This window comes from Diabrotica undecimpunctata, chromosome 6 (assembly GCF_040954645.1).
Source record: "Diabrotica undecimpunctata isolate CICGRU chromosome 6, icDiaUnde3, whole genome shotgun sequence".
In the NCBI taxonomy this organism is placed as follows: Eukaryota; Metazoa; Arthropoda; class Insecta; order Coleoptera; family Chrysomelidae; genus Diabrotica; species Diabrotica undecimpunctata.
This window is the reverse complement of record NC_092808.1, coordinates 1,982,166-2,004,057: the sequence shown is the minus strand read 5'-3', so window position 1 is coordinate 2,004,057 and position 21,892 is coordinate 1,982,166. Positions and strand designations below refer to the sequence as shown.

The window sequence follows — 21,892 nt, the reverse complement described above, 5'->3', positions numbered from 1 at the left end:
ACTTTATAAAACATTCACAAAAATAATTACAAATAGATTGACAACAAAGTTCGATGTATATCAACCAGTAGAGCAAGCCGGATTTAGAAAAGGGTTCAGTACATGTGACCATCTTCACACACTAAAGGTCCTAATAGAAAAAGTTAACGAATACAATTTACCAATCTGTTTAGCATTTATAGACTACGAGAAAGCTTTTGACAGCATAGAATTATGGGCTATTGAGGAAGCACTGGTCAACAGCAGAATAGATTCTAGATATAGGATATTAATACATAATATATATCAACACGCTGTAATGGTAGTCACTATGGATAACGGAATGAAAACGAGGCCAATAAAAATCAACCGAGGAGTAAGACAGGGAGACACCATATCTCCAAAACTATTTACTGCCGCACTTGAAGACATATTTAAATCACTAAATTGGGAAACGAAGGGACTATCGATAAACGGAAAGTATTTAAACCATCTAAGATATGCAGATGACGTAGTACTAATAGCCGACAGCTGGAAAGAACTGAAGACGATGATCGATGAGCTTCATACGGAATCCATAAAAAACGGACTGAAAATGAATCTGAGTAAAACTAAGCTAATGTTGAATAAAGATGATCAACCGAAGATAACCATCCAAGGAACAAAAGTGGAACATGCAGAAGAATACATATCTGGGTCAGAATATCAAGGTAAACAAATAAAACCAAACTACCGAAATAAGCAGACGAGTAAGAATGGGATGGGCCGCATTTGGAAAACTCTCATATATACTGAATGGACAAGATTCGAAAAACTCAGCGAGCCATGGAACGACAGATGCTTGGTATCTCACTAATAGATCGGCAAACGAACGAAGCAATCCGGAACAAAACAAAAATAAAGGACGCCGCGAAACAAGCATCTAAATTAAAATGGAAATGGGCTGGACACAACGAACGTCTCGAAGATGGTAGATGGAACAAAGAAGTCGGAAACTGGCGACCGTACGATGCGAAGAGGCCAAGAGGAAGACCTAAAATGCACTGGAGCGACGACATCAAAAGAGTCGCAGGACCAATGTGGAAACGCCTATCAAACAACAGGGATGAATGGCGAGAAATGGGAGAGGCCTTTATTCGACAATTTGGATAGAAAAAGGGCTATAAAAAAAATAATTAGTATTAGCTAAAACGATTAGCGGTGTTGCTTTATTCCTTAGAAAAAACCTCGCATATCGTTTTATCCTACGTTAAAAATCCGTACTTGCTGAGCATATACCAGGTTTTTACTACGAAGCGTTAAATGCCAGGTTTATACTAAGCATAATAGTCATTTTTGGCGTTTACGGGGAAACTATTTTCTTTCATAAAATATTTAGAAATGTAAAATACGGGTTTTTCTTTATGTGAATATGTTATATAAATCATAATTATTCATATGGTACAAATATCCCAATTTTTCAAATTCTGGAGATACGGGGTTCTTTCTTAGTAGGGCAGTATATTTATATTATGTCTTACCTGGGTGCTCGCCACTGGGCAGCTTCCCACTATGTTATTGTACATAAATTATACATATTGCTTATTGTTTGTAATGAGACAGATTGCAATAAACATTGGATGTTAAATAAAAAAAAATGTCCAACTTGTTTATTTTTGACTTTTCTAATTCGTTGATATTTTAATCCATCAGGATTTTTAGTACTGTATAATATATTATTGTATAATTAAATTTTATCTAATTTTTTTATTTCTCCATCTGTTTAATTTTTTATTTTTAACATAGCGACTTCAGACGATTCTGTTATTCTCGAATTACTCAAAACATATTAATTTTCAACAGAAATACGTCCCGAGGGAAATATAAAAGGCACTTCCAAGAAGTTAAATTGTATTACTTAAGAAAAAGGTACAAAATCCATTGCACGAGCTCCCGTACATAAAACTTTTTAAGTAAATCATCAACATTATCATATTTCATACGTTTTTTTTTTGGTATTTGCGAAATAAAACTCCCTGCTGGCACGTGTTGGTTTCAAAGATGTTATTTGAACTTCCAATTCGTGTTTGTTTTGTAAGTTGAAATGCTCAGAGCGTATTATCTTCGCCAATCAGATAAGAACTTTTTATCTTATTTATTTTACGTACACCAACAGTAGAAAAAAGCTTTGTTATATCAATATTTAATTTTTCATTTTAGTGGATATTATTTATTCTAAATCTATGTAAGTTTTACAACACAAATGAAAAGAAATTACGAAATATTAAAATTAAAATAAGTATTACAAGTATGGCCAAATAAGACAGAGAAAAACACAACAGAACAAAAAGAAATATATAGGGAAGCATGAAACAAAGCAAAAATTATATCAACGCAAAGATCTCAGCAATCGTGAGAAAAATTAATTAAGTATTTAAATTGAAAATGAATTACTTAGAAGTCATCAACGAACAAGAGTAAACAAAATACTATGAGAATCTGTAATAAAACCATATTAGTTTTATATATTTATAAGTATAAATGGTCACCGCACTACAAAGAGTAGGATTGGATGAGAAGGACATTCGGATCATCATGAATTTATACTGGAACCAGCGTGCTCAAGTCAAGGTTGAAGACCAGCTGACCGACCAAGTGAAGATCATGCGAGGAGTGAGGCAAGGATGTGTGCTATCGCCGACTCTTTTCAATATATACTCTGAGGAGATTTTTAATGAAGCCCTCACAGACCTACACATGGGAATCCGAGTGAACGGTGAATACATCAATAATATCCGCTACGCCGATGACACTGTGTTACTAGCAACCAGCTTAGACAATCTGCAGGCCTTAATAGACCGAGTGCGAACTGTGAGCGTAACATACGGACTGAACCTTAATATTAAGAAAACTAAATTCATGGTTGTCATCCGTACAAATTTAGATCCCGGGACACTAATGGCAGGTAGCGAAGAGATCCAGAGAGTCGACAGATTCACTTACCTCGGAACTACCCTCAACGTACAATGGGACTACGCTCAAGAGATTAGATCCAGAATTGAAATGGCACGGTCTACATTTATTAAGTTGAGATCCTTGCTATGCTGCAGTAATCTCAGTTTGGGAACCAAGATGCGGATAGTGAGGTGCTACGTTCTTCCAGTGTTACTATATGTAGTTGAAGTCTGGACACTGACGCAAGCCACTGAAAAACGAATCGAAGCCTTTGAGATGTGGATATACAGAAGGATACTAAAAATATCTTATGTGGACCATGTCACCAACGTTGAGGTCCTACAGCGCATGACAATAGAAAAAGAAGTGCTTAATTTAATTAAACAACGTAAGCTTGAGTACCTCGGCCACGTGATGCGGAACGAAGAAAAATATCGAATTCTTCAACTCGTTATGCAGGGTAAAGTATTTGGCAGAAGAGGACCGGGACGCCGTCGTATCTCGTGGTTGAAAAATCTCCGACAATGGTTTGGGATGACCTCAGCGGAGCTGTTTCGCAGAGCAGTCAACAAAACCATGATAGCCTTGATGATCGCCAACATCCGGACCGGATAAGGCACTGAAGAAGAAGATAAGTATAAACCTTGTTGCCGTACAATTCAGTACTAATTATTTGATGTATGCTGGCAACACGTTTATAGTCGAAAAATTTTCAATTCTTCTTCTTTGGATGCCGTGTCCGTATTAAGACGTTGGCCGTCATCATGTTTACAATTTCCTGAAACCTTTCTCTGTCGGCTGCTGCGCGAAATAATTCTTCTACTGTGGAACCACACCATTGTCTAATATTACGCAGCCATGAAAGTTTCTTTCGACCAATCCGTCTCTTTCCTTCCACTTTTCCTTATATTATAAGGCGAAGTGGATGGTATTTAGGTCCTCTAATTATATGGCCGAAGTATTCTGTTTTTCTCCTCTTTATGATGTTTATGAGCAGACGTTCTGAATTGATCATTTGAAGAACATCATTGGAAGTGTGCGAAACCCACGATATCTTTAGGATTCGTCTATAGCACCACAATTCGAATGCTTCTAACTTGTTTAGCATTGTGGTTTTTAACCATTTTTTCCATGTCTCACAACCATACAACAGGATGGAACACACATAACATTTCAGGACCTTCTTACGAATATTCATCGACAGGTTTCTGTTGCATAAAACTGGTTTCCAGGTCATAAAAGCCTTACGTGATATTTCGATCCTGGTTATTATCTCTTCATCAGAGTCACAATTTACATTTAACCAGCTGCCAAGGTATTTGAAATGATTTACCCTTTCGATCTCCTCTCCATTAAGAGAAATCAGACCTTGATCTATATTGATCTTTCCAACTGCCATCCACTTTGTCTTTGAAATGTTGATTTTTAGGCCTCTCCGATAACTTGCTTCACTGACTAGATTTAGTAATGTTTGGAGATCTTGTAAATTTTCTGCAAGAATGGCTGTATCGTCAGCGTATCTAATATTGGTGATTACTTCTCCACCTAGTCTTACTCCTTCTTGTCTGTCATCCAAAGCCTCTCTAAAGATTTCTTCAGAGTACAGATTAAATAGAGTGGGTGACAAAACACAACCCTGCCGTATTCCACGTTTGATGGATATTTTTCAGTCGGACTGCCTTCAAATTGGATAGAGGCTACTTGATTGTAATATAAGTATTTCAGCAGTCTTATATCATAGTGGTCAAGTCCTGCTGCCCGTAGGCAATCGAAAAGTGTATCGTGTTGTACTCTGTCGAACGCCTTCTCGAAGTCGATGAAACAAACATAAACATTCTTTCGGAATTCACAACTTTTTTGTAATAGAACGCGATAGAAATTTTCAATTAAGGGTGACTAATCTACAAATTGAACTAAACGGTAGCGGCAACCATGTAAAATGTCAGCAGTAAATTCTTACCGGGGTCATTTTTATTGTGTATGCTTCGCCCATGTAAATAAGTAAAAAAGTAAGATATTCTCATAAAATTTGCCCCCGTAACAATTTAAATTGGTGCGATTCACGATTGTATAGTGAGACAAGTTCATTGAATAGTTTGAATCGGTAAACTTATCAATATTTTGCTGTTCTGTATATATTTATGTTCCTATAGAAAGAATGGGAATGAGAGAAATTTGATATTTTAGTTTACTCGTTATACATTAAATATGTGCATAGGCATAGTGTGCTCTATTTCTTGGGAATATATTTATTAAATAGACTTTATTATCAACTTTAAAATAATTTTGAGGTAAGTAAAGTAAATTTGAGGCAAGTTAATTCTTTATAATATAGTATTAACCCATTAATGGCCGCTCAATATACAAAGAGAAATTTGACAATTAATTTATTAGATTGGAATAAAAACGCATAAATTAAGACTAATTTACAACCAAAAAGATTTTTTTTCTCATTTTCAAAGAAAACAGTACAAATTTTAATTAAGGAACATATTGTATCTTAAATGTAAATTAAATTTTAAAGGTGAAAATTTTCGAAAGTATTATTATTAGTAGTATTATTCGCGACTAATATGATTTCGTTGAAAACTTATCGTTACGGACTTCGTTAAGTGCGATGTTGCCAAGTAATCACCTTCAAATAAAAATTGTTTTAGTATAATTTGTATTGATGTCTGATGACTTACTTGTCACTTGTCGCCGTCTCTGTACACCTTACACTTGTACTTGTAAAACAATAAATCTTATTTCTTTCCTAATTAAAAATAATAACAGTATTATTATTATTAACCTGCGTAAACAAACTTTTTATGGATATAACTATATAAAAATTTATAGAGGCAATCACAATAGAAAAGCAAAAGGAAAAAATTATTAGAAGCGTCATGAGAAAATATAATAAAAATGTACTACCAAAATACTAAAAGAGAGTAAAAGTTTAAAATCCATAGACAAAAAAGGTTACATCGTAGAAAGAACGTCGGCAACATAATAAACGCAATACTTAAGTCAGTAACGAATAAGAAATCTACGAACTACTGAAAAATTTTTGCAAATCATTATCACCATCTTCAGCTTTCATGGATAAGGCCCTCTGGCTTTACTCCACCTTTTTTTGAATCTTCCAACGTTTCTTTTTCCTTTCGGTTTGTAGTTATACCGAAGGCGTCATTAATTCTGTCCAGATGGTCTTTCCAGTTGTTTGGATCTTCAACTATTTCCTCATTTAGGGCGAATAGATTCAACTCTTGTCTAGTCTATTTATTTGTTCGACCTTGGTATAACCTTTAACTTCTTCTTCTTTAGATGTCGTCTCTAATACAGGCTGCCAATATCTTCTGCAAATTTATCTCTATCCTGTGCCTTTTTTTAAGTTTGGAGATTTAATTCTGTCCAATCCTTGATGTTAAGAAATAGATGAAGATGAAGATAAGATGTTTTTTACTATTTCCTACGAGTACACAATCTTTACACATTCGTTTTAAAACTTCTCCATTTCTAACATGGTCATCATCATCATCATAAGTGGCTCGACAATCCGTTGTGCATTTTGGCCTGCTCACAAAGAAGTCGCCACTCTTGTCGATTTCTGACAACTTCCCTCCATCTTCTGACTTTTAGAATCTGTAGGTCTTCTTCCACATCATCAATCCATCTTCTTCCTGGTCGTCCTCTGCTTCTTGTGCCCTTTCACCAAGAGTGATGTCCCCCCATAGCATTATACTGCTGCCTTGCTGTCTATGAACCTCCTGCACGGTGACCAATCGTTCAGCATTGCCAGATCGTCTCAAAATTCCTGTCCGTCTTGTATCTGGCGCAAATCCAAATCAGGACTTATCTGTGAACAAAGTAGAGGCCACTCACGTCTAACCCAATCTGGATAACATAGGTACTCTCAGAAGCATTTAGCCTTACTTCATGCAGTCTATTTCTATTGGTTTGGCCACTTACAAGCACCTAATGGGTCTCTTGCAGCCTCATTGTATTTATGATGCAGTTACAGTGCGATCTGCAACCTAATAAAACGGTCTTTAATCTGGTGGGTTATCCTTGTACGGCCTGTATGACGTTCAACCACATCACCAGTTTGTTGACACCTTAACCACAAATTATTAGCGACACTTCTGTTTGTATGGCGGACCTCAGCAACGTCTTTTTGACTTTTGCAAGCTTGAAATTATTAGAAATTGTCAAACTAAATAAAAATCCACAATTATTTTTGTATTTGCAGCTAACATTGATGTAAAGCTATTAATATAGGTGTTCCCTAGATTGTTTTGATATGTGTACTAAAGTTTCTATTTTTATGATGAATATTCAACAAACTGCTCATAACTTTTTATTTAACCTGCCATTTCTTTCTGTTTTTATTTATTTTTAGAAACATCCCAAATAAAGTGTATTTTACAAACGTTTTCCCGTGTCAGTTTTAGTATCGATCAAATCATTTGGGACCTACGACCATTTAACAGTTCGTGATATCGCGTTTGAGCTAAATTATGGTTAAATCTAGCTGTCAGCATGGCTATTATTAAGATTAGGGCTCTATTCGCTCGTAAATACGTTTGAAAGTAAACATCAGAGTTTTTTTGGTGTAAGGTATTTTTAGAAGTTTCGGAGGAATGTCCCTTTAAATAGTATTTGGTATTATTAGTTTATCTATCATATTAATACTTGTTTTTATTAAGTTTTCGGCATAGGTCTCCTACTTAGTACTGCTATCCATTGACCTTATTTTATTATGTTTCCTCACTCCACCAATAAAAAAGGTCATCCTCTTCTTTCAACACCACCCTCTTTCGAAGGTTATTGCACACGATTCTATGTATTTTGTTTACTGTTGTTCCAAAAAGCAGATTTGACGAGTAACTGAACCATCTTCTTAACCAGTGAGAGTCATATTTTTCGTATATAATATCGTAAGAGAGAAGTGGAGATAAGGAGAGGGGTCAGGCAAGGTTGCATACTGTCGTCGTTATTGTTTATTGCTTATTCTGAAGAAATCATACAAGAAGCTTTGGTAAACGACACAGTCGGCATAAAAGTGAACGGAAGTTTAATTAACAACATTAGGTATGCCGATGATACAGTCATAATAGCCGACAACTTGGAAGACTTAAAAAAAATAATGAACAAAATATTAAGATATAGTGGAGAATACGGACTCTCTCTTAACATTAAAAAAACCAAATTCATGAAAATTAGCAAGAACAACAGTACAAACGAAATATTAACGGTAGGCGGCCAGCAGATTGAGAGAGTAAAAAGATATACTTACTTGGGAACGATAATCACAGAAAATAACGATTATACTGCAGAAATAAGAGTCAGAATTGAAAAAGCACGTGCCAACTTCGTGAAAATGAAAAAGATTTTATGCAGCAAAGATCTGACACTGGCCGTCAGAATCAGGCTAATTAAATGCTATGTACACAGTGTACTCTACTATGGACCTGAATCATGGACATTAAACCGGAATACAATAAATCGACTTAACGCGTTTAAAATGTGGACATTTAGAAGATTGTTAAGGATTCCATGGATAGATAGAGTCACGAATAAAGAAGTGTTAAGGAGAATAGGCAGAGAGAGGGAAATGGAAAATACAATAAAAGAAAGGAAATTGCAATATTTCGGACATATGATGAGGGGCGAAAGATACAACATCTTGAGACTCATAATTCAAGGAAAAGTAGAGGTTAGGAGAAGCGTAGGAAGAAGACGCGTTTCCTGGTTGAAGAACCTGAGAGAGTGGTTTGGTTGCAGCTTAAGGCAATTGTTCAGAGCAGCTGCTTCGAAGGTCGAAATTGCCATGATGATCGCCAACCTTCGTCGCGGACATGGCACTTAAAGAAGAAGAAGTAGGAACTCCAAAAATTGGGTCCAAATAGAGCTTCTGGATCTCTCCGTGTTCAATGGGACATTTTTCGAAACCAATTTTTTGATTTCTTCACCTGACTGCGAAATATTCTGGAACTTCATACTTTTGTCAGTATGAAACGTGACGTTGCTATGACGTTCTATCAGTTAAAAATAGTCTAGGGAAATAGTCACCTAGTGAAGTTATGACTTGAGTCGCTCAGAAGCAGAGTGGCCTAAGTGTAAAATTGATGTTTTGAGATATCGGCAAATAAAGAATTGAGCTAAAAATGAAACCAGTTTTTTTTATTAACCAGTATTATTTTATTCACTTACACAAACATTTCTGGAACCTAATACATTATATGAGTCGAATGCGCAAAAAATTAACAAAAAAAAATCTTTTTTTCTACAAAAAAAAGTTAGTTGGGCCACTATGTCAAATATTAAGCTTTTACGAAAAAACATATAACTTTCACTTGGGTCACCTATTCATCTGTTTCCGATCCAATATCATTATCTACTGCCTCCACGTTTGTCTTCAGGTTTATGTAAAATTCATGATAGACCGGCGGAATGTAAGGAAGAAGACTCTGAAGGTCTTTATACTTTAGTTGCTCTATGGGTCTTCCAGCAGGATAGAGGATGTCCAAGTAGAAGTCTTCTCTTTTTATCTGAAAGACGTCTGTTCTTTTTTTTGTGACGTCAACACAATTAAATAATACACTCTCGTTATTAGAATACTTAAAATAAATTTTGAATGGCTCTTCTAATTTGAACATTAGCCACTGTATTTTAAGCCATTCTACTTTTATATCTTGCTCTCCTTTTTTTCGGTTTGTAAGTAACTTCTCTAGTTTTTCAGTACACTTAAAATTTTCAGAGGTCATTTTAAATACCTGAAATTTGTTCTTCTTTTTGGAACTGGAAATAACTTTCACCCAATCGTCTGGCAAAAAAATTTCTTTAAAATATCGTTTTTGTTTTTCGATCACTCCAAAGTCTCTGTCACATGGCAAATACGAGTGACCGGAAACTAGAAACTTGTGATGTATGACTGTGGGACTGAAAGTATTGGAGACGCTCATGTATGTACAAATAGATGCCAGTTTAATATTTCGATTCTGACCTCCGCATTGGTCGCTGTACAAGATCAAAACTGGTGTGTTAACATATGTTTTTACGTAGTGTAAAATGCAAGAACCAATTTCTTGTGGGCCACGTGAGGCTATGCCTTCATGCCATACATACATGTGTATCTGTCCTGTCGTTAAATTGTGGATGCCAAAACAATACGTCCACAACTGTCTTTTGTAATAAGCCACTCCCGTAGAAATACTAGGAGTAGCTAAAGTTTTCATCAAATCAAATGTAATTACTGTTGTGGTATGTTTATTCTTGGCTGCATCTTCCTTCATTCCACTTCGAGCTGCTTCTGCCTTCCGCAGGTGTAACTCTTTCTCTGTTTCCATTCTGCTTTTTTCTACACCTACACAGCTTTTTATTTTCATGTTATAAGAGTCACATCGTTTGCAAGTGTCAGTGAGAGGATGACGGAAATGAAGATTAAAATCTTCATTAAATATTTTCGAAAAGATGAATTTGGATACCTTCACTTCTGGTTCTTTACCTTGCACATACAAATCATAAAGTTTTGAGATATTTAAATCAGGTGACAGATACTCTCGATTAGGATTTTTGTTGCGGCTATAGTGTGATGTATATTTGGCAAATTTGTTAATGAAATCTTTTATATTTTGAATATCGGTTTCCCTTGTCTTATTCTTAGGGGGGTGCTCGCCTCTTTTATCTAGTGGCGGAGTGATTAATTCGCCACCTATTGATTTGTTTATTAAAGCTCTGGTGAGCCTTCCATCTGAAACTTGTAGAGCTTTTTTGAAAAATGATTTACAAACAGTTACCATATCACCTGATTCTTTCGGTAATGTATAAATTCGTGTCTTAGAACGTTTATTATGGTTTTGAGCTGCTGTATGTCGACCTTTATTGACAACATTTACTTGTATATTAATGTAAGCAGTCTGTAAATTAAAATCAGATAAGTTGTAGAAACTTTGGAAAATATTTTTTCTTTCCTCAAGAGATAACAACAAATGACACTTTCGTGGACAACTGCAAACTCCATGAAAAAATTGTTTCTTAGACACAATTCTACCACGAGAATTCAAATATGATTTTCCTGAATTTCTTTCCAACTTAGACTTAGATCTTTTCCAAACTGAATTATTTTTCTTACGTTTTTTACCCCTACTTGATCCAGGTTCCACAAGTCCATCTTCTGTGAAGCTTTCCCTAGTTGTAGAAGACTCAGCATCAGAAGGTGGATGGAAGTCAGAGCCAGAATCTGTTTCAAATTCACTGGGTTCACGAGTACTGGATATATCCGACAACGGCATTTCCAAACTATAACAAAAATATTCTCTATTAATTATTAATTCAAGTGATCAAATGTCTTTAAAAAAAACTTTTGAATAAAATCCTTTACAAATGTCTTTAAGTTAAAGACTAACCTATACTTTTGGCAACATCGCTTAGAAAACCATAAACATACCATAGATATTATAAAAATATGTCTAAGTAGAAAACTAGCCTGCTTTCTTCATTTTAAGGTTATAATTTTAAGGTTATAATCTTAAAAAATTTAGAATCCTAATTTAAATTTTGAGCCGAAATATTTACAATCACTATTAATTTATACTAAAATACAATAATTTACTCACCTTGCTCAAGATTGCACAAACATAAACCGTATAAAAGGCTGATAGTACTTTAAAGAACGAATTAACGCTAGAGAAGACTGATACAAACACACAAGGCAAGAGTGACAATGTCTAAAATATCATACTGCACACTGGCCCAACTGTCACTTGGGCCACGTTTCCATAACTAGATCATGTGAAATGTTTACGTAGCCTAACTGTACAAGTCGCGCCATCTCTTGGTATACAACGAAATGTTAGTTGAGCCACTCTGAAATGAAAGATATGATAAAATGCCACCTATTGTACTACCTACCTGAATTATACAAAAAAATCAGTTGGGCCACTCTGCTTCTGAGCGACTCACTTTTACATTCTGGTTAGCAGGTAGATCAATTGTTGTTATTAGGTTTTTATTTCTTTGTTTTTGTTAAATATAAAGTCAGGGTATACATTACAGTACACATCAGTGTAATGGCGGATACAATGAACCAACAAAATTAATTATACACAGAAAGAAAAACAATTTGAATACTGATTTAAAGAATAAAAACAAATATTTTAATATCACTCAAACCTCTAATATACAGAGATCTGTTAGTGTACTTAAAAATGCTATATCTAATAATATAATTACATTTATTAACCCGAACACGACTGTCATTGTTTTAGCTTTCAAATATTTATATTCTACATCTTGTGCACATATTTAATATTAGAATGAAATTTAAAAGGAAATAATTCCAATATCTATCTACCTTCCCCAATAGAAAATTCCGAACACCTAAATCTTTATTTTACTATAAATTTTAAAGCTACCGTGAAACCTTTGGATATTTGCCAAGAGGTTTTAAGAAATTGCACGATGGTGCTGCGAGGCATATAAATATACAGTGAATTATTATATAAAATATACTTTAAGCTTCGAAAGTTAACGTTAAATGATTAAAGCGTAGAAAGTAGCAGCTTGAAGATAACCGATTAAGGATGATACGGAAGCTAAATAATTTGCACCGGGCTGCTGCTAAGATTTATGATATATAGATTTATGACATTCAAATAACGGTAAAAGTTATACGATTATTCTTAATGTCTCAGTTCGACTGATGTTAGTTTGTATAATTTTTGCCACACGAAGTAAAAAGTCTTCACTTGTTATCGTTTAAGCTTAAAATCAAATCACACTTTTTAAAACATTGTCTCTCTTCAAAAACGGAGTACCTAAGTACAGCTTTTACACAATAGTACTAGTTTGGTCAGCGTAGTTGCCTATTACAATTATATTTCATGTTTTTTATAATTCCATTAAGTGTGTTTGTCGTTTTTTTTTAATTGTTAATATTAAATATATACATGTTTGTAATGTTTAAATTCGCCAAAAATTTTATATGTATTGTCACTATTCCGTTGACTTGTCAAAAACAAAACTTTTTTTGTATATTGATTAAATAAATTCTATTCTATTCTATTCAGTACAGTTCCACCTTTTATCAACGTGGCTTTGTTTTTGTTATGATTAATTTGACAACACACTTCTCACGAATTGGTTTGTTTAGTTATTAGTTACTGTTACTCTTTCGTTAATATACAGATTAAAATTTTGTTAGTCATGAGCCCTAGAAAGTATAAATGTTTGACGATTGTTGAAAAAAAGAAGTTAATCCAAAAAGTAGAGAAAGGTGAGAAGAAAAGTGACGTTGCAAAAGAATTTAAGATTCCTCTGAGTACTCTCTCAACCATCATAAAACACAAGGAGAAAATTCTTCTTCTTCTTAAAGTGCCCTCTCCTCAATGGAGGTTGGCTACTACAATTTTAAACTCTTCTTTATCTTCAGCTGTCCTTATTAGCTGTTCAAAATTTAGCCCTGTCCATTGTCGGATGTTTCTGAGCCACGATAGTCTTTTCCTTCCTAGGCCTCTCTTTCCCTTGATTTTTCCTTTCACTATAAGTTGGGCATATTGGTACTTATTATTTCTCAGTATCTGGCCTAGGTATGATGTTTTTCTAACTTTTACTGTGTTAAAAAGTTCTCTTTCCTTGCCTATTCTATGCAGCACTTCTTCGTTTGAGGTATGGGATGTCCATGAAATTTTGAGTATTCTTCGGTAGATCCACATTTCAAAGGCCTCCAATTTATTTACGGTATATGTTTTAAGGGTCCACCTTTCAACTGCATATAGAAGAGTCGACCAAACGTAGCATTTTGATAAACGTAGTCGAATTTCGAGTTTTATTCGAGAATCACAAAGCAGTTTTTTTATTTTTCGAAAGATTTTCTGGCCTGTTCTATTCTCGATCTTATTTCTAGATCAGGATTTAGGCTGCTATCGATCCAACATCCCAGGTACTTAAATCTATTGACCTGTTCTAAAATGTGCCCATTTATTGTGCAAGGTTGAGGTACGTTTTGGTTTTTTCGGATTGACATCACTTTGGTTTTTTTAATGTTTATTTTCATACCAAATTGCTCAAACTGCTGGAGTACGGAAAAGAACTACTATAGGTGAATTTTCTCGTCTAGAAGAAAGTCTGGTTATTTGGCTAAGACACTGTAGAGGACAAAAAGTGTATATTAGCGGAAACTTGTTGAAGGAAAAAGGAAAAGAGTTTGCGTCTACTCTAAGCATCAAAAATTTTGCGGCAAGTGAAGGGTGGCTTACAAATTTCAAAAAGAAAAATGGACTTGTGTTTAAAAAAGTTTGTGGGGAAAGTTTAAGTGTTGATGATGTAGTTTGCTTAGATTGGCATTGTAAATTGAAGACCTTGACTGAAACCTATGATGCCCGAGGCATTTTTAATACTGATGAAACTGGGCTATTTTACAAATATTTACCGAACAAGACTTACTTACTTTTAAAGATGAAAAATGTCATGACGGAAAACATAATAAAGAGAGTTTGACAGTTTTACTTGCAGGAAATATGGACGGATGGGAATAACTTAAACCCTTAGTGATAGGAAGAGAAATTAAACCGGGATGTTTTAAAGATATGAAATCGTTTCCTACGGATTATCGTGCTAACAAAAAAGCTTGGATGACGACAGAACTTTTTAACAATTGGCTTTTAACAGTTAATGGGGACATGAAACGGCAAAAGCGGAAAATTTTACTATTTTTAGACAATTGAGCTGTCCACAACAGTCCTCCTACATTGTCCAACTTGGAAATCTACTTCTTTTTGCCAAATACAACTTCCAAATTGCAACCATTGGACCAAGGGATCGTCCATAATTTTAAGACGTTCTATCGCAAAGAAATTGTTAAGCTCGTTTTAGAATCTCTCGACAAGCAGCTAACTGCAAATATCACGGTTCTGACAGCTATTTTACTGATTGAGGCATGGAGATGTGTAAGACCCCTAACAATTCTCAACTGCTTCAAAAAATCCGATTTCTTAAAAGAAGATCAGGAAAATCTGCCAATACTTATGGATGATGAAGAACCAGTAATAGAACCATTAGTTGATATCAGCGGTGTGAGTTTTCCTGACTTTGTTCAAGTGGATGAAAATGTTGCTGTCTTAGATTCACTAACCGATGGCGAAATTTTATCTGCGATAGATACAAATGAAAAACTAACGATGAAGATGAGTACGATACATTAGAACCTTTGGCAGAGGTGTCAGTTAAGGAAGCAAGATCCTCATTCGATACCTTAGAAACCTTAGTGACTTGTATATGTACACGAATGTACCTCTACACTTTTGTCATTGTTAAAGAATAGCAGTTAATAAATAATAGTTGATCAGCACTTAATAATTCGAAGTTTTATGTATTTTCTCTCACAAATTTCGAACCATTTGATATTTTAAACACTCAATAATTCATATTTTATTATTTTAAGAGTACCTCAAGTTTTGAATTAACGAGAGTCGACTATATTTACGGTTGCCTTCCATCTTATATACATTTTTTTTCCTTGTGAGATATGCCAATACTTTTTACCTTTAAGTACCAGTGATATATAACCCTGAGATAGCTAAGAGATTCGAGGAAAGTCTCGAAAGCAAGTTGGAAGGCTGCACGGATGTTATAGTTGAAGATATTAACAACTATTAAAGGCAGTGTAGAGCCATATTGGAAGAAGTGGCAACTGAAGCTATCTCAAAGCAAAAACGTAAAAAATTAAGGTCAGACTGGTACGATGAGGAATGCGCACAAGCAACGCAAAGAAAAAATCAGGCATAAAGAAGACTACAAGGGTGAAGAACGAGATAAACAGAGGAAGAGAGAGAGAGAAAGAGAGAAAGATAACATCTCAACAGAGGTAGAAGTCATCCAAGCTATACAAAAATTAAAAGAAAACAAAGCTCCTGGGGCAGATGGCATTCCTTCATAACTTTTAAAGCATGGCAAAAAAACCTGATATACTGTATATGCAGACTGGTAGAACTGATCTGGAAGCAAATAAAGTTGCCAGAAGACTGGAATATAGGTATAATTGTACCTATTCACAAGAAAGGAGATCAAACAATATGTAACAACTACAGAGGAATACCCTTCTAAACGTAACATACAAAATATGGGCATATATTCTTTACGACCGACTATCGGGATATTGTGAAGACAAAATAGGTAAATATCAGTATGGGTTTCGTAAAGAAAGATCAACGACCGATCAAATATTCCTTCTAAGGAAAGCTCTGGAAAAAACATGAGTACGGCATTGATACTCATCGCCTGTTTGTCGATTTTAGATATGCCTATGATAGTGTTGAAAGAAACGCACTGTACAAGGCCATGATCTTCTTCTTAAAGTTCCATCTCCTATCGGAGGTTGGATATCATAACGGCTATGGTCACTTTGTTGGTTGCTGCTCTGAAAAGTTGTAGTAAACTACAGTTAAACCATTCAAGACCATTCAAGGCCATGATAGAATTTAGCATACCAGTACACATAGTAAAATTGGTGAAAGCGATCCTCTTAAGAGTCGAGTGTAAGGTTAGAGTGCAGAACGGAGTTTCCAGAACGTTTCAGTCTCAGATAGGACTTAGACAAGAAGACAGGCTATCATGCCTTCTGTTCAATATTGCAGATAAAATAAAGCGATAAGAGAATCTGGAATAACAACCAGAGGACCTATTATAAATCGCAACGTATAATTACTAGCGCACGCCGATGATATCGACATTATTGCAAGAAGAAAGGGGGACATGGTCGAATCATTCAAGACGCTTGAAGCAGCAACAAAAAGAATTTGACTAGAGGTTAAGACTAGTAAGACGAAGTATATGAAAGTATCAAATTATATACAAGCAGTACAACCCGAAGAGCTAACTATCGGAACATATACTTTCGAAGGAATAAGAGAGTTTATATACCTAGGCTCACAAATTAATCAGAATAATGCAGTAAGTGCAGAAATTAACAGACGGATATATCTGGCAAATAGAGCCTATTATGGAATAAAAAAATTTTTAACAACAAGCCTAGCTACAAAAAGAACAACACTAGTGATATACAGAACTCTTATCAAGCCCATCATCACCTACGCATCGGAAACATGGACGATGACAAAGAGCGATGAAGAACGTTTAAGATGCTTTGAACGTAAAATCCTCCGGCATATCTATGGAGGAGTACAGGAGGGTGGATTAGGGCGTAGACGCTATAATTTCGAACTTTACTGCCTGTATGACAACCCTGATTATTAGGACCATCAAAATAAACCGGCTGCTGTGGTAAGATCACATAGAGAGAATTAATGAGATGGAGCCGCCACAACATATTTATAACCAAAGAATAGATGTAGTGACAAGGAGAGGCAGACCCAGAGCATGATTTAAGGATTAGGTGGAGGAAGACTTGAGAATGTTGGGAGTACGAAACTGGAAAGCCAAGGCGAAGAATAGGAGAGAATGGAGACTTATCCTTGAGCAGGCCAAGACCCACCATGGGTTGTTGAGCCAATGATGATAATAACCAGTGATATATTGTACTTTAAACACATTTCAATTGATAATTTTATGATCCGCAAATTGTCTTTTGTACCATATCCTGCTCTGAAGCAGGATATGGTACAAATAACAGTGTTTTTTGGACTGATAGAAATCGATATGATTTCTCATATGATCAATATGGATAGTAATAGAAATATTTTGTCTATCAGAAACTGGCACAAATCAAGTTTAGGTGTTAGTATCTTCGTTAAGACTTACATCAACAGTTTGTACCTTAATAGATAAATGAAAAGGAAATAACTGGTTTTCTAGACGACCGTTTACAGGATCTACAATTTTAGATCATCTTCAGGTCCCCGATAAAAGGTTAGTTAACCTATAAAGCCGGTATGTTTAATGAACGAGCTTTATTTGCTCAATTCTGCCATGGGGGTGCTGGTGAAGGAACCAAATTACTGCACATAGATATGTATCACAATCTTAAGGAAATAAGTAGATAGTGGAAAATAGCAGTTAAATATTTTTGTATTGCGTATATTTTCTTAATTTTTTGTATTTAAAAAACAAAAAAATACACAAAATAGGAAGAAAATATCACCAATCCAGAGAAATAAAAAACGCACACTAAAAACATCAATAATAGAGTCTGAAAGAGTCATTTTTTTCGTGTTCATATTTTAAAAAGTGTTTTTGTATTTTCTTAAGACCGGTCGTTGAGATTTCTTTTACCTATAGAAAATGGGCTCAGTGGCAAATATTTGATCATTTGAATGGTACCATATTCAAATTATAATAAAGCATACTGTTTTCTTTTGCTAATTGTTATACTGTATAGAATTTCTATAAATTTGTGTTAGACAATAAAAAAAAAGGTTTTTGTTCCGTCATTATCTATTCGGCATACAAAAAATGGAAAATCAACCCTACCGATCTAGGTAATCAGGTGTTGTTCTATAAATAACATTGGCAAAAGTGAGGTCGCTAACCCAGACCATTCTGAAAATTGACAGTAGCTGTCATATACCCCAACAAATACGCAAAAATTACCCTTAAATTATTATTATTGTAGAAAAATTCATCAAAATCATATTGTAAATAAGTATTTTGTTTTGGCGATATGCAAAATGCGAAAAATCTTAAATGCCAACTTTAAATATTGATCCAGCATCAAGAAAAAAACTCTCGTGGCAAAACCCGATCAAAAGGTCACCAGTGCAAGTAAATACGGTCATAATAGTAGCCGAAAAAGTGTTGTATTGACATGTACCGTGATTGTCATTAAGGAAATCTTAACAAAAATACCTGTAACGCTTAGTAGCGACATCATGCGGTGCTAAATCCTCAAAGGATGTGGTTTTTACCCCTTTCCACTATCACTCGTCGCACAAACTACAAAATTCCTGCAATTCGGGCACTTTTAAACATTTTTCACGGGTAAGTTATCACGAAAATCGGTATGTCTGATAAGGGTTCATTTCGGGACGAAGTTTTACTAGAGACTACTTGGGCATTTTTGGACCCGGTGTTGACGCCATAACTTTGATAACGTTATCCTGCGGACGTGCGCAGGACTTCCTATGTTGCCGGTCGACTCACCGCCAACTGTACGATCCGGCGGCGAACTGCGGCGTTGCCGGCAGGAATATCGGGAAAAGCTTTCCCGCTTGGAAAATTCAATTCATCAAAAGGTCCCGCAACTTTTAATAATGCGTATTTATGATTTTAAATCAACTGCTGAGGTCCTCGGAGTAGAAAGGATGTAAAGCATTTTATTATAATTATAGTATCCACATATACATATATATATATATATATATATATATATATATATATATATATATATATATATATATATATATATACGTTCGAAATGAAAATCTTTCTTTTTTCTGAGATACTCAATATTTCGCCATTTATTTAATAGCTTCCTCAGGAGTAAACTAAAACAATTTGAACATTACAAAAAATGGCGTACAAATACATTTTAAAACACTCACAGAATTTAAAAGATTTCGCAAATAAAAACTGACATTGAAGTATTTGAAATATTGAATGTCAAGATTAAATTGTCTTAAGCACGTTCGTTACAGCTATACGATAAAAAATTAAAAGTATTTCAAATGTAAAAATAAAAATAACAATAAAAGAAAAGTTAGAAGAATAATATTGTTTTGATGAATTATTAATGTTAGTTGTTATTAAGATGAATGTTGGCTATTTTGAATATTTAAAATTTTGTTCAATATGTTACAATATATGTTACTTAACTGTCCAGTGTCCGTTTTATAATTTAATATTTTTGTTAATGTAATACATCTCAAGATATAATCTACTTTTGTAGTTATCAGTCTGTGCCAAAATGTGAGCTTTGTTATATTCTAGTATATGACCAGTGTTTTCATAGTGCTCAACCACTGCGCAAGTATTTTTTCGCAAGCGGCAATCACTTTTATGTTGTGTGATACGTTGTTTTAGCCATTGTGATGTTTGACCAATATAGCTATTTAGACATCCTAAACACGGTATTTCATAAACGACATTACTTTTAAATAAGGTTGGTACTGGGTCTTTGATTTTTGAAAATAGTTGTTTTCTGTTCATGGATTATATTTAGGTATACTAATATTAGGAACATTTTTGAATATGGATATGACAGAATGAGTTAGACCATTAATAAAGGGAAGTTTTTTATATTTGATTGATTTGTTGTTAGAATCATGGACGGGACCGTCATAGAAATTAGTGCTGTAAATCAGTTTTTTTTTAAATTTGTTTAGGATATCCGTTGTTACGAAAAACTTTGTATATTATGTCCAGATTTTTTTGTAAAAAGTTGTCATCAACAATGGACATTATCCTGTTTTTCATACCTAGAACGGTATTATATTTTTGACGGGTGGTATGGTTTCAATAGTAATTTATATACCTGCCTGATGCTGTCGGCTTTTTGGTACCAATCCAATGTCAAAATATTGTCATTTGTTCTCATTACTCTTGTGTCTAAAAATGGTATACTAAAATCTGTCTAAGTTTCAATTGTAAACTGAAGATTTTTATTAAATGAATTAAAAATGTTTAGTGTGGTATTGATGTGATAAGATGGAATATATAGGTACATCATATGTGCAGTTCCATCTTATCACATCAATACCAAGAAGACCTTCCGCATTATCACAAATGCACCGTGGTACATGCCCAATGAATTCATCAATCGCGATGTTCAGATGAAAACTGTCAAAGAAGAAATTGCCAGTTACTCTTAAAAATATGACAGACGACTGCAAAACCACCCCAACAGGCTAACGAAGAACCTTATGAAGCCCCAGGCAAACAGAAGGCTAAAGTGTCTTACTCCAAGCGATCTACCAACAAGATTTTCAACTTTTAAATTTTAAAAATTGTTTTTCATTTATTTATTATAAACATTATATTAGAGTAACAAATAATTTTTAAAATTATGAATTAATAGGTTATTATCACTGGACAGTATCCTGCAAGTCTCTTGTAATCTAATTAAACAATTTACTTATTGTAATCCTTATTACAGATTGTATATAAATGCGATGTTCAAAAAAAATTTTATACAAATTAACTCTAACTGGTAATATAGGCAAAAATATTCTAAACAAAGTAAGTAATTAAAAAGATTATGGAGAACTCCAGTGCAGTTTACCGTGTCTTTTATTACAACGAAAATTTTCTGTGAATTCTATTAATCGTTTGGAGGTATAAGTTGGTTGAATGTACTGTATGGCTAACCTTACTTCTTTTCAACTTCGTCGACAACGTGGAGACTTAATTACCATATTTCTTCTTCTTCTTCTTTGGCTTTTCCCATTATGAGTTCGCCGTTTTCGTCCTCCACAGCACTCTATTCTCCCATTCACCTTCTCTGAGGTCTCTATCTATCATAGCATTTCCGACGTATGTTTTCCATCTTCTAGCAGGTCTTCTTCTCCGTCTTCTTTCCGGCGGGTCCCAGTTTAATATTCTTTTCGGCCACCTATGTTCTGGAATTCTTTGTACATGACCGTACCACTGCAGGGCTCTGTTTTCCAACTTTTTTGTAATTGAGCATTTTACTTCCATTCTGTTCCATATTTCCTCCGTTCTTATTCTATCCGCTCTTGTGATTTGTAGACATCTTCTCATAAAGTCCAGTTCAACTGTTCTTATTTTATTTCGTATTGTTGTTTTTATTGGCGATACCTCCGCTCCATATAGAGTAATATTCATCACTATGCTTTGAAAGATCCTCTTTTTGTTTTCTTTGGTTAGAGTGTTGTTCCATATCACTCCATGAAGTGCTTTTGTGGCTTGTTTTCCCCGTGCTATTTTCATTTCTATATCTTTCATTCAAGTACCATCTCGGCTAATCATTGACCCTAAATACTTAAAAGCCTTACAACTCTTAATAGTCTCTTCTTCTAAACTTAAGTTAAAATCTGCAACCTCGGGTCCAATACATAAGTATTCGGTCTTGCATATATTTATCTTG

General features: G+C 34.6%; 1 protein-coding gene across 1 annotated transcript in view; it reads right to left on the bottom strand.

Moving 5' to 3' along the window:
* The window catches only part of LOC140443351 (uncharacterized), a 149,799-nt gene extending 130,930 nt beyond the window's left edge, over positions 1 to 18,869 (bottom strand). The window contains exon 1 of the mRNA XM_072534565.1: positions 18,697 to 18,869. Coding sequence (XP_072390666.1) covers positions 18,697 to 18,721 — 25 coding nt within the window. The 5' untranslated portion in view covers positions 18,722 to 18,869. The remainder of the gene's footprint in view (positions 1 to 18,696) is intronic.
* Positions 18,870 to 21,892: the final 3,023 nt, after the last annotated feature.